This window comes from Notechis scutatus, chromosome 4 (assembly GCF_049901735.1).
Source record: "Notechis scutatus isolate UNSWTSFEM ecotype Mainland chromosome 4, rNotScu1.2, whole genome shotgun sequence".
In the NCBI taxonomy this organism is placed as follows: Eukaryota; Metazoa; Chordata; class Lepidosauria; order Squamata; family Elapidae; genus Notechis; species Notechis scutatus.
This window is the reverse complement of record NC_142012.1, coordinates 130553843-130568105: the sequence shown is the minus strand read 5'-3', so window position 1 is coordinate 130568105 and position 14263 is coordinate 130553843. Positions and strand designations below refer to the sequence as shown.

At 43.1% G+C, this 14263-nt stretch overlaps 1 protein-coding gene across 1 annotated transcript in view; it reads right to left on the bottom strand.

Moving 5' to 3' along the window:
- RAB6B (RAB6B, member RAS oncogene family) overlaps positions 1–14263 on the bottom strand; it is a 44526-nt gene that overhangs the window by 14710 nt on the left and 15553 nt on the right. Inside the window, exon 2 of the mRNA XM_026692192.2 lies at positions 13008–13066. Within this exon, the coding sequence (XP_026547977.1) occupies positions 13008–13066 (59 nt within the window). The remainder of the gene's footprint in view (positions 1–13007; positions 13067–14263) is intronic.

The window sequence follows — 14263 nt, the reverse complement described above, 5'->3', positions numbered from 1 at the left end:
CAGTCTGCAACGGCATTCTCTCCAGAGGCAGCTGGCCAATATTTACCAAGCCAACGCAGCAGCGACTCCATATGGTTAGCACTCAACAATGAGTTGCATTTATTCAGGAGTTTATTTTAGAAATGCAAAAAATTTTTGGAAAATAAGATGACAAAAATCCATCTTCTACTGCTGAACTCAGATGGCTGTTCTAACTACCGAGTGATATAGTTCAGACATCAAAGAGAGTCTTTCCAGTTACAGCAGAGAAAGAAATAGATGGAATTTCATTTGCACATTTTCATGCCCCTGGCAGATTAGTTTATTCTGCCCTGCCTATTATTGCTGTGAAAAGCAACAATAAATTGTAGTGAAGGAAAAATAAGGAAATACTCTCATGGCCAAAGCCATTCAATACTTATTTAGAACTTCTGGTTGCTGAAATTCTAACATCTCACTAAAATAATTGCATTTCAGAGGGATTAGTGTTTGCCTTCATCAGACTTCCATGGCAACTGGTAGTCTGGGTGAGCATGAATTCTGAGTAGCTGTCCTCCCACCTAAATATTAATGCCACCTTGTTTTTAAATTGCTCTCTATTGTATCCATACCATAATGGTACAAATATTTGATATATGATTCCTAATAAATGTAATAGTGAAGACCAAAAAGCAACAAAGAAGACATATACAAATGGCAGTCACCCAAAAACTCACAAGGGAGAAATGACTGGGGACAGAGGCAGGTGGGGCATCATCCACCCATCTCTGTACACTTCCTTAGTTCAGATTGGCTTAGCCTTATCTGGTGTTCACTTACATAACTGCTCTGAGAAATGCAGAAAGTGATGACTGAATTTAGATTTCAGTCTTTTAGGTTTCTTAGAATCCTGACTTTATGGTTTAATAATAGTTTAATTTCGTATTTTTGGGGAATGTTCTATATTCAGATGATGGAGAAAATGTCCTCCTACTTTTATTGATTTGCTTTGTAGCTGCAGCTGTCAGAAGGGGATAGAGTGGGATGAAAGAAAGAAAAGCAGTAGGGTCTGGAAGCTAATTAAGCTCCAGAACCTGATATATACAGTTCCTATCAGAAAAACAAGTAATCTTTTGAGTTTCAAGGCCTTTGAATCTCAGGAGTAAAAAGGCATTTGAGAAGAAAGTCAGACAGAACAACAAAAAAGGTTGGGAGGGCCACTGGGGGATGACTAGAAATGGCACCAAATCATTTCTCTGCAAGGGTCACATTGGAGGCGAGATCAGAGAAAAAAATGATGAAGGAGAGCCAGAAAATCTTTGCCAGACATCACTTTTAATACAGCAGAATTTAAATAAGTATGTAAGGGAATTGCAAAAGCAGGCCATCATCTTCTGAACGTTCTTGAAAAAATAAATACAGAAAAAAGTATATTATTAAAAAAAACCAGTAATAAATTCAAGACTCCTTCTCTTTTAGGATAATGATATATCTTCATGACACAAAGTTCACCCTGCTGTTGAGGTTAAGTACCTCCTTGTTGGTTCTAATTTTATACAAAATGTTACAGAACCTTACAAATTAAATTAAAAGGAATGTTATATCTAAAGAACATGCATTTTTTTGTATCCATAGGTCCTTCCATTGAGACAATACTAATAATTTAGAGTATCAAAAATCCAGTGTTGAAATTTCTATCTCTTTATTTCTAAATAACAATAATTCCTGCATAAACCTAATATCTGTATTCTTAATATTTCCATTTTCTTCTCTGAACAAGGATAAAATGCATATTTTAATATTGTTTGAGCTAATAAAACAGATGTTTACCTCCTAAAGATTGTCCACTAAAATTGTTAGGTCTTTGGGCAACGTTACTACTGTCTTTTCGTGTGGCCATATTCTTTCTTCTGTCCATAGATATGTATTTTAAATTTTTTGCTAAAACATTGGGATACAATACCAGTGCTGCATTAATTTCAAAATATTTTTTCCAACTCTACTAGAAATATAGTGTGTGTGTGCGCGCTCTCTCTCTTATGTATAATTCCATTTATCTTCAATATTTATATCAAGTTTCATTCTTGTAATTGTTTTACAGCATTGGTATACATTTCAGAGGTCCTTGATAATATACATTTTGAGACACTACCGTTTTAGGATATCCCTCTCATTTACTTCAAGACAACTTCCATTAAGTCACACCTGGATCTCCACTCACGCATAAATTGTTTCAACCCCATCCCCAGTTCCTGCTATTTCAAGTAATCTCTTTGGAATGGAAAAAATGCAGTTACTTTTCCTTGGTCAAGCTGGGAAAACCTATGTTACCCAGAAATTAAGAACATTACAAACAAAAACACTCACAGCAATCTTATTGCAATGCTTGATGAGCGCATGGATTCATCATATATTGTATACCAGATGCTCATAGTAAAAGCAAGAGAGAAAAATCTTTCTGCATTCTAGGAATATTGTCTTGCTTTTGCTTATGGAACATGCATGCTGCATTAAATGGAGCAGTATGACAATTCTTGTGTGAAATCCCTGCCACATGAGATCAATGTCAAAATCAGTTTGAAGCCAGAGCTGTTTGAAAGCATCACTTAGGCATTCCCCCGCCCCTTAAGATAGGAGGAGTGGACTTTTTCATGCACAAAGCTTAAAGCAGCTCTTTTTTCAATTGGGTTCTAATACACAATGTGCTTTTGGGTTGCAATGGCTGTTATTTGCCAGGAGACTCATTCAAATTGTAGATGACTCCCTTGTTTTTTCTTTCACGTTAATTCATTTATATCACCCATATTTCAGGGCAAGCTTTCCCAAGATTTCACAAGCAATAGCTGATTTAAAATATGTTTAACACAAGCCATATTACACATCAAATGAAGAATGAAGATTTAATCTCCAGACATAAATATTTTCAAGTGAAAAACAAGGAAAACCAAGAGTTTGCATTGCTTTTGCAGAAGAGAAGGAAATAGTATTTTGGAAATATGATTTAAATTAAATCCCCAAGGACAATATATTATGCAAAAATTGGTCACTTTCTAGTCAACAGCAAGAGAACCATGGTGGGATTCAATTTTTTTTACTATGGGTTCTGTGGGCGTGGCTTGGTGGGAGTGGCAGGGGAAGGATACTGCAAAATCCCCATTCCCTCCCCACCCCACTACCCTGCTTTCCAGCTCAGTTCCCCTGTGCAGGGCAACAAAAGAAGACCCAGCCAATCAGCTGGAACTCAGGAGGCAGAGAATAGATGGCGGCGGGGCCAGTCAGAGGTAGTATTTGCAGGTTCTCCGAACAACTCAAAATTTCTGCTACTGGTTCTCCAGAACTGGTCAGAACCTGCTGAATACCACATCTGAAGAGAACCAATAGAACAGAAACAAGTTAGGAACCTGTAGTCACTTTAGAGGCTTCTTGGCTGGTATGAGAAATAGCCATGTTGGTGGACAACAAGTTTTGAGAGGTAGCAACATCTGTAAAGCATTTTGTAAAGTGGGGCCATGAGCTAAACCAGGGGTCGCCAACCTTTGGACCTCAGGGACCACCAAACTCATAATTTTAAATCCCAGGGACCACTAACCGGTTCTGTGTGGCCCAAAGTGTAGGTGTGGTTTGGTGGTCATGTGACTGGCTGGGCATGGCTTGTATGTAAATATTATAAATATATATATAAATATTGGATATTTTTTAATAAAAAAAGAGCAACTTTTACCCAGAATCAGGCAAAGCAGGCAGGCAGATTGAGTTGCTCACAGAATCACAGATTCATTCAGTGATCTATCTATCTGCCATTGGATAGCTCAGTCTCTCAAATTTGCTTGCCGTGAGTCTGCATTGAGTCTGCAATAATAGAACCTTCAGTCCTAAGGGAGATTCGGCTGTACTTAAAAGCAGAGCCGAAGATCTAAAGACTAGCTAGAAAGCAAGAAATCCAACCATTTCCTGCTTCCTAGCTAATCTAAATCTCCCAACACAGCAGAACAGATGATGGTCAGAAAAAGGAAAAATAGCAATTTAGCAGGCAAGTTTGCCAGGTAAGGAGTGAGTGGGTGGGGAGGGTTCTCGCGAGGCATGTGGGCGGCACAGCCTTGTGTTTCTGCACAGCCTGGATTAATTGCTTTGGGGGGGGGTGCTATGGGGGTGAGATTTCTCTGCAGCCCACCAAAATTTTCTCACGGCCCATCAGTGATCTTTGGCCCACCGGTTGGGGACCGCTGAGCTAAACAATATTTCCCTCAACCCTTGATTTTCATATGTGCTGTTCCTGATAGCTTTCCTCACCCAGTTTCAGTTTAGCTGCTTCATGCATCTGCTTTATTTGCAAGATGTAGAAATTAAATGCAATTAGATGTGATTTTTTTTTTCTGAATACAGATGAACCTGCTTTCATTTCTGCATATCAGAACTGATGTCATTTTGTCTGCAGACCCTGAAAATGGCAAGGCTAAAATCATATATCACAAATCAAAAAGTTGTCCTACCTTATAGTCTAAATCAGGATGACAATGCTAACTGTGTTGTGCTGTTATACTAATTTCTTAGCCATTAAGGGAAGCAAGTTTTATGATCAGAATAACACATTTTTCCCTAGAACACATGACTTCCTCCTCTGCGATGAAAAGCCATAGAAGGAGAAAGAACAAGGACAAAGGCACATAACAAAAGAAGCCAGTCAAAAGATTAGTTGTATCTCTACAAATCCATGAGAAAACCTAACACAATGAAACATAGAGTGTAGCAAGCCCAGGAGTATATCACATCAGATGTATTGTACTTGGTGGATATATGAAAATTACAACATGTCCATTATATGCAGTTTTTAAATTTTGTAATAAGGAATAGTCACTCTGAAGTTACAACCCTTGAACATGCTACCTCTATTTTGCATGTTATAAAATATTCCAAGTTCATTTATCAAATCTGATTATGAAAATGTATGCTAAAATCTATGCAACTTTAGTTTACAATGTAGCCTGATCTATCCTGCTTTTAAACAAGTTCAGTAACACAATACATTTTTACAAATTCTTTTCATGATCAAATTCAAGTAGCCAGAAAGGAGTGTGAAAAATATTGTGAGAAAAGATACGACTCTGCAAAGCCCTGCAAAGCTATTCTGGAAATTGAAGCAGGGCTTAACAAGAAAATCAATCTACTAAGTTCACTCAAGCAATGCTCCTGCGATGCATTTTAAATTGCCTGACAAAAGGGGAAAGGGGAGTTTGTTTACCACATTAAATTGCCACCATGATTGAGTCAGGTGGCTCTTTAAACCTAGGATGGCAGAGAAAATCATAGCTGAAGGCCAACCGTCTTTTAGGCTTGTTGAAACCTGTTTCAAATTGTAAACTGTGAACACATGGTCATAGAAAGAGTCTTCCTAACTAGAAGCTATGTACTGGCTCTGTAGTTTAAGGGAAAATGATTAGCACAGCAGTTGGTTAACATATAAGGCACAATTAGAACTGCTTTTCTCACTCCTTCTGATTTCTTACTCTTGATCTGGATTAGAGGAACTTTTGCTTATTTTTGATTTTCAGTTCTTTTAATTTAGAGAGGCTACTTACCATTCAATAGAAGCCTTATCTATAGCAGGAAGTACCACTGGTTTATAGCATATTAACTTCTAAGAAACCATTATTTGCTATAACCTCTAACAATCTCCAGGGAAAAGAAAGTAATTAAAAGACAGAAGTGTATTGAACATGACTAACACCAATAACTGGCATTCTGGGCAAGACATGTTAGCTAGTTTGAGCAACACTAAACAATTAATTAGCTATCGTTTAACTTCCATAATGTTCCTGACCTTCAAATCTGCTTCAATTTGCTTGGATCCCTCCAATAGACTGCGGGTTGGGTGTCACAGAACACTAATTATCCAATCAGAACCAACATGGTTTGTGTGTGGCCTTCAAACACAACTGAATTTAATATGTTTTTAAAAACTTCCTTATGAGCCTCTAAAACAAGGGTGTTATACTCATGTTGTCACGTGACATATTGGGACGTTTTCCCTCTTTGCTAAACTGGGGGTGGGCATGGCCTAAACTGGGGGTGGGCATGGTGCATCTGGCCTGAGGGCCATGAATTTGACACCTCTGCTCCATCGCAAGAAAAATGCTGGAACCCAATAAGACCCAGCATCATAGGTATGTGTGTATGCTGATAATGTTCAGTTATATTTATTTTCTCAATGTACTTTTCCTATGGACTTAGAACTGGCTGTAGCATACTCTCCAATTTATCCAGGCATAAAAGAGTGAATGGGCGTTGGTACCTACCTGACACGCCCGTTCTCGTCGAGCTGCGTAGAGCATCCAGAGAGTGGGAGGTGCTCCAGTCTTCACTCTTACAGGCTGAGCTATAATTGAGGAACGCTCCTCCTCCTCCACGTGACTCCTCCATAGCGTTCCCCAGTTTTACGAAGACGAGAAGACAAACAGCTATCCTCTCATCTTAACTATTATACAATTCTCAACTATAACTGTTTGAATCATTGGCCGAAACAGGATTCCCCACCAGACGGATCAATTAGGGTGGGGCTGGATGCTCTACGCAGCTCGACAAGAACGGGCGTGTCAGGTAGGTACCAACGCCCATTCTCCGTAGAGCTGCTGCGAGCATCCAGAGAGTGGGACATACCAAAGCATGGCCTGTCCTACGAGAGGGACTCCGTCTGGCTCGGAATCTCCTCTGGTTCTCTCACCACTTGTTGAAGGACTCGCCTGCCAAAGGATGCTTCTGCCGAAGCAAATACATCGATTTTATAATGGTGAATAAAGGGTGATGGAGACGCCCAGGTAGCCGCTCGACAGATATCAAGTATCGATGCCTGAGTAGCCCAGGCTGCTGAGGTAGCCGCACTCCTTGTAGAATGAGCGGTTATTCCACTAGGAACAGGAAGCGCCTGGGATAAATAGGCCTTGGATATTGTAGCTCTGATCCAACGGCCAACAGTAGACGGGGATACTTTGAAACCCAGCGTCTTTGGTTGAAATGACAAGAACAATGACTCTGACTTCCTGATAGGTTGAGTGCGATTGATATAGATACGAAGTGCCCGACGGACATCGAGAGTGTGCCACTGCCTTTCCCTTTCTCGAGAAGGTCTGGGGCAAAAATTAGGAAGAATAAGTTCCTGTGATCTGTGAAAAACCGAGTTGATCTTGGGTAGGAAGGAAGGATCTGGTCGCAAGACCACTCGATCAGTGTGGAAAATGCATAGATCCTTTCTAACGGACAGAGCTGCTATTTCAGATATCCGCCGAGCAGATGTGACTGCTACGAGAAACACCACTTTGAACGTAAGGATTTGAAGTGACGCCTCCCTTAGAGGCTCAAAGGGAGGCTTAGTCAGCGCTGTGAGTACCTTATTAAGGTCCCAGGTCGGGTACCTGTGAACTACTGGCGGGTGCAGATTGGTGGCACCTCTAAGGAATGCTCGGTCATTTACAGAATATGTTCCAGGTGGCATTATATATGCGGGTGGTCGAAGGCCGTCTTGCTGCCAGGATGGTATTGATGACCTGATTAGACATGCCTTCATTTCTTAGACGGTCCCGCTCAACCTCAAAACGGCTAACTGAAGCCATTGCGGATTTGGCTGCTGAAGAGGTCCCTGAGATAGTGAAATCCTGTCTGGTGGAATCCTCCAAGGAGGGGCCACTGACAGGTTGCGAAGATCCGCAAACCACGGTCTCCTGGGCCAATATGGGGCCACCAGAAGAACTTCCGCCCTCTCGAGGATCAACCTTTGGATCACCTTGGGAATCAACGGGAGGGGGGGAAAGGCGTATAGGAGCCCTGTGGGCCAGGGACAACGTAGGGCATCGTGGTTCTCTGCCCCCTTGGTGGGGTATCGTGAGAAGAATCTCGGTGTCTGGGCATTGAGCGGTGATGCGAACAGGTCCACCAGCAGTTGAGCGAATCTCGCTGAGGCCTCCTTGAACAGGGAGGGGTGCAGGCGCCATTCCGACTGGTCTAAGGTGGCCCTGCTCAACCAGTCTGCCTGAACGTTTGAGACCCCCGAGATGTGTTCTGCCCTGATGGAGAGGAGGTTGGCCTCTGCCCAGCGACAGAGCCGCTCGGCCTCCTTCATGAGGCTGATGGAATGAGTGCCCCCTTGATGGTTGATGTGAGCCTTGGTCGTAGTGTTGTCCGTCAAGACCAGTACGTGGCGCCCTCGCACTTGAGGGAGGAAGGTGCGTAAGGCCAGGTATACTGTGTGGAGCTCCAACCAGTTGATGCTGCAGCGTCGCTCGGTTGCTGACCAAGTTCCCTGAGCTGAAAGTGACTGAATGTGGGGCCCCCATCCGGTTAGACTGGTGTCTGTTGTGAGGGTGACCCTTTGGGGCTCCTTGAAAAGATGTCCCTTGTTGGTCACGGTTCTGGTCCACCAGAGGAGCGAGGCGAGAACCTTTGGAGGAACCTTCACCATGGCTCTTGAATTGCTCCTTCCGGAACGCTGATAAGGTAGCAGGGACCACTGCAGGGATCTGGAATGTAGCCGGGCCCAGGGAACAATGGATATGCATGAGACCAATTTGCCAAGTACTTTGGATAAGTCCAACAATGAAGCTTTTCTTGCCCGTCTAATGTCCTTGATCGATTTCTGGATGCTGTGGAACCTTTCAGTAGAAAGGAAAACCCTCCCTTGGACTGAGTCAATCACGGCCCCTAAGTGAGCTATTCGGGTGGAAGGGGTAAGCTGACTCTTCTCCCAGTTTACGAGGAAACCATGAGCCTGAAGCACCGAGAGGGTGGTTTTAGTGTCCCTCTCGGCTTGACTCTGGGCGGGGGATAGTATGAGGATGTCGTCTAGATAGCAGTGAATGCGGATAGGGAAGTGTCTGAGGTGAGCCGCTAGAGCTGCCAATACCTTGGTGAAGGTCCTCGGAGCCGAGGCTAAACCAAAGGGAAGGGCCACGTATTGAAAATGTTGGCCGTTGTAGCAAAATCTCAAATATTTGAAAAATGAAGGATGAATGGGAATGTGAAGGTATGCTTCTGAGAGGTCAATGGAGGTGAGCCAGTCTCCTTTCCTGGTGCCCTGCAAAATGGACTGAAGTGTATGCATCTTGAACTTATGACGGACAATGTAGCGATTGAGCCTCTTCAAGTCTAAAATGGGTCTCCAACCCCCGGAATGTTTAGGAACTAGGAAGAGGAGGGAGTAGAACCCCTCTCCTCGCTGCGAAGGTGGCACGGGCTGTATGGCCTTGATTTCAGAGAGGTGTTTGATAGCGGATTCTATGAGACCACGCTTGGTACGGTCTCTGGAAAGAGGAGAAACCATGAAGTGCTCCGGAGGGGGGAACCGAAACTGAAGGGAGAGGCCAAATTTGACAGTGTCCCTAACCCAGCAATCAGAAGTGGATGATTCCCATTGGTCGGCAAAATATTTGAGGCGACCACCAATGGGATAAGTGGCTGAGGTCCTATCTGGGATGCCGGGACGTTTTACTTCCTGCACCCCGGAAGGGCCTCCTGTAGCTGACCCCCTCCTGTTCCTGTCCCCCGTGTCACCCCGGTCCTGATAGGCCGGCCGAAATGGCGGGGATCTCTGAAATCTGGGGGTGAAGGGTGTCTGAAAGGAGGCATGAAAGGAGCCCCTTCGAAAGGGTTGAGACACTCTGGACTCTTGCCTGCGAAAAAGAGACGGGAAGAATTTCTTTTTATTCCGGCTCTCCATCAGCAATGGTTCCAAGGCCGGGCCAAACAATTTGCCTCCCGAGATGGGAGCAGAAGCCAATTTAGCTTTATTCCTAATGTCGGCCTGCCAGTATTTAAGCCAAAGCAGACGCCGGGCTGTAACATGCGAGGAGATAGCCCGAGAGGAAAATTTCACAGAGTGAAAAGTAGCGTCGGCCGCAAATTCCGCTGCGGCCGTGAGCTTGGCAATGTCCTGATGGGCCCTGGTGTTAGATGGGGGACATGCTGTTTCAACTGTCGGATCCATCTGATGGAAGATCGAGTGAAAAAGGATGCGGCCGTGGCAGATCGAATGGCCCAAGCATCATATTGGTGCGCTCGCCGTAGCGCCATCTCAGCCCGTTTGTCCTCTGGCTTCAGCGCTTCCAGAGCATCAGTGGGGTTAGAGGATGATGCTAGCCTCACTATGGGGTCGTCCACCTCGGGAGTGTCTAACATGGCAGAGAAATCCGTATCGAGATTAAAAAATCTCTTATCCTGACTGGAAGGAGCGGGTGGGGGGGGGGGGGGCTATGAGGCCAACTGTCTCGCTACTAAGTCGGAGAAAATTGGTGGAGTAGGAATGACCTCGGTCTCTACGACCGGCTGCTTGAAAATAGAATCTTCTGGGTCCCCAGAGGCTGCTGGAGAGGGCTCAGAAGGTGACTGGAAAATGAGACCCGAAATATTTTTCGCCTTAAATAGCAAGGACTTGAACAAATGAGGCTTGAACAGGCCTACAAAAGCGGGTTGGTCAGGAGATATGCCCTCGTCCTCTGACATCTCTCCTTCCATTGGATCTACCTCGGAAAGGGGTTCAGAGTAGTGTAGGGACCCCCTATCTGACCCTTCCTCTTCCCTGAAGGGTTCAAAGCCCATTTCCTCTTCCTCCTCCTCTTCCTCCCCTTCTGGGAAGGGGAGCTCCCTTTGGGAAGGTACCTGACCATGGTGAGACTCCGGTCTGGAGAGGGATCGTCCGGAAACAGATTCGACCTCGGGTGCCATCGTTTGAGAACCTGGTCTGGACAACTGTTGGATACCTTCCGCGATCCCTTGGCGGATGGCCAGCTGCATCCATTCTCTAATACTGTCAGGGATGACGTCTGTGGAAGGACCCTCTGGGCGTAGACCTGCAGCGGTCGGTGTTAATGTCGCTTCAGGTGCTCGAGTGGCTTGTAGGCTCCGGGTGGGTGAACTGCACCTGGAAAGAGAAGGCTGTTCTGGCAGAGGGGGAGGTTGAGTAGAGGTAGAGGGGGTGGGAAGAGCTGGGGTTACAGAATGAGAGTCCCTGGAGCGTTTGTCAAACTCCTTCTCCAAAGCTTTGTGGCACCTTAAGGCGGCCCTTTGAGAAGCTTTGGATGAATCCTTGGCCCGTTTGCGCAAATGGTGCGTCTTTGACTTAGCCTTCAAAGAAGGTCCTCTGGGATTGTCCTCTGCCATAATAAAGAGCCAGATACAGAATGATATTAATCAAAAAGGCGGTTGGCACGCCTAGGAGTTCGACCTACAACGAAGGCCGGATGTCTTATAGTTGAGCCGTGCCCCCCTTTTGGAAAATTTTTTGGTTGTATTGTAATTTATTTATAATTTTATTTTATTTTATTTTATTTTTGGAGAGGGAGGAGACCAAAAAGGGCCTAACCACACTGAAGTGCTGGGGGGGGGGGGTATGCCAATTGAAAGAAAAAAATATTATTTTATTTTATTTTATTCTATTTTTTTGAAATAAATAACCAAATTAAGGAATATTTCTAATTAGCCAATAGACCAAATGAATGCTGAGGCCAGAAACAACAACAAGACAAAAAAACGAAAGGCCTCCTGAGGCAGCCTCCCAAACAAAATGGGAAGTAGGTGCCTAGCCTTCGCCTCTGAGTGGGCTGCGGAAAAATAGCCAACGGATGTTAATAACGGGGCAACAGGGCACAGAACCACAATACCCCCTAGAGAATTAGGCTCCAAACAGGCCTGCCGGTCCTGCTATGGGCCTTCAGAGTCGTCGCAGCAAGATCGTAAACAATCAAAATGGCGCCGGCCACGAGGCGCGCCCAAAATGGCCGCCGGAACCGGCGCGAAGACTCAGAGACGGAAAAAGCCCCTCAAACAACAACAAAAAGTAGCCTGAATGCAGGCGAAAGAGGGGCTGAAGAGAAGAAAGCTTGCCTTCTCTCAAATGCGTTCGTGGGGGGAAGGCACAACGGAGCACAATGGAAAAGCGCAACTACGAGACGCTGCTTAAGGGCAGGACGGCTTAATCACGGCAGAGACCAGGATGGGGGGGTGGGGGGAGCGAAAGGCTCTTAAAACCCCCGTATCTCCCCCCGAGGGGCAAAAAATCTCTCCTTTAGCTATTCCAAGACAAGCCAAATGCGCAGGGACCAAGGAGGAAAATAAGGGAAAGATCAAACCTGAGATTTATAGATAAAGAATCCTAAATCGGCCAAGGAAGAACTGCTAGTGCTGCCTGTCTCTTGCGAGGCTGAGCTAAAACTGGGGAACGCTATGGAGGAGTCACGTGGAGGAGGAGGAGCATTCCTCAATTATAGCTCAGCCTGTAAGAGTGAAGACTGAAGCACCTCCCACTCTCTGGATGCTCGCAGCAGCTCTACGGAGAATATGAGAAAATAAACATGAAACTGAATCCAAGTTAGATGAAGCTATAACGGGGAGCAGGGTTTGGACATTTTGGGGAATACACTATTTTGACGGAGCTGTAATTCTCCATTAAGTTATACAATTGTACCCTAAGGGTTGTCCAGGGTCCATCATTGATGCTGGATGGCTGCATATTATTAGTGGCAAGAGTGGTCTTTTAAAAGTTCTGACTGAAGAAAGCAGATTAGCTTTGGTAATTCATATACTTGTTTATGGAAAGGTTGGCTTACTGCGATGAGCTTTTTATTTGAAGATGATTAGGAAATTTCAGGCTTCATATGGTTAATAATAATAAACAAAAGACAAAAAAAGTCTGGATAGTGGACTAGCAGTACCTGGAGACAGCAGAAGAGAAGAGAAAGAACTGGAGAAGATAACAAAATACAAAGACCTGCAAATAGAAATAGAACTACTGTAGCAAAAGAAAGCAAAGGTAGTACCAAAAGTAATAGGTGCCTTGGTGCAATTCCAAAACAACTGGAGCGTTACTTGAATACCATCGACACTGACAAAATCACCATTAGTCAATTGCAAAAGGCAGTTAATGTTACTTGGAACAAATGAAATTAGAAAAATAAACATTCTTCTTATATCAATCCAAGCTTTCACGCCCACAATCTATTATCCCAAAAATATTCATCTTCATTTGCATACCTGATTGAAAATAAATGATTGAAAATAAAACAGCTAACCTGATATGTGTTGTCAAAACTGTCATACATGAATCTTGTGATCAGGGATGTCTTCCCAACTGTAAAGGAAAACAATAATTAGAGATTGAATAGTAGCCATGAATGTTGAGAGATCAGTCACAATCCTGTATATCCCATTCAACCCATAAGTAGGTACTGTAATTTAGAAGCATAATACTTATTCAAATCAGATGTGAAAATGAGGGTCCCTAAATTTATTTTCTATTTTTGAAAATTATTCACAAATGATCTGAGGATCAAAGAGAAAAAAATAACATTAAACATTATTGAAAAACATTCAACAAGGTTCCTCAAACCTGTAACTGTAAAGGATGATGGGAACAGCCTGCATATACAGACATTCCTAAGAACTGCATATTTTAGTCACAGTGAAATGGTTGCCAAAACAGTAGATGAAGGCCATCCACCTTTCCTTTTGAAATAGCCACCTTATTCCATCAATTGGCAGGTTCATCATAGTAAACAGGAAATGTTTTAAGCAAATATCCATTCTCTTTAAACCCCCAGAGTTCAAATACCTAAGTATATACTTGATCATTTTATAATAATGTAAAGCACACCAAAATATGCAGGAATTTTAAACGTCTAAGGTAGTTTAAGTTAAAGAAGTTGAAACTTTAGTAAAATTATTTTATGTTACTCCATCATAGATTGGGAAAAAATAAGATTAGAACCAACATAAAGAGTAGTATGAGAAGGAAAATAAGATGATAAAAAAACAAGATTAAATTTTGTTTTATCATGTAACTTGACTGACTCAAAAATGATTTAGTTTTCTCCTCTGTTATCTCCTCAAGAAACTCAAAGTGACATTTTAATTCTCTAGATACTGATGTCATAGGTATATTTTTCATAACTTCTTATTTTATGGACAGATTCTAATAATTACAGGCATTTTCCAACAAGACAAGTCATAACAATATATATAGGATGATCTGTAGTTTACTGTATTACTATAAATTATTTTGTTAAAGTAATTCTTAAAAATTTGTCTTCGTTGCATTCAAAGTCATTTTTTAGGGAATTAAAAATCTATCTAAGCAGAAGAAATGTTGAATCAAAGGCAGTTTACTGATCTTGCATTTAGTAAGGGAGAAATCACAAGATTAGAGCTGGTGTGTGTAATTCTGAGAAAACATGGAACATAAGATTTAAACCAAAAACATCTAAATGCCAGATATATGACTGATCTGAAGCTCTGCAAATTACCATTATGCCATATCTCAGGCCTATAC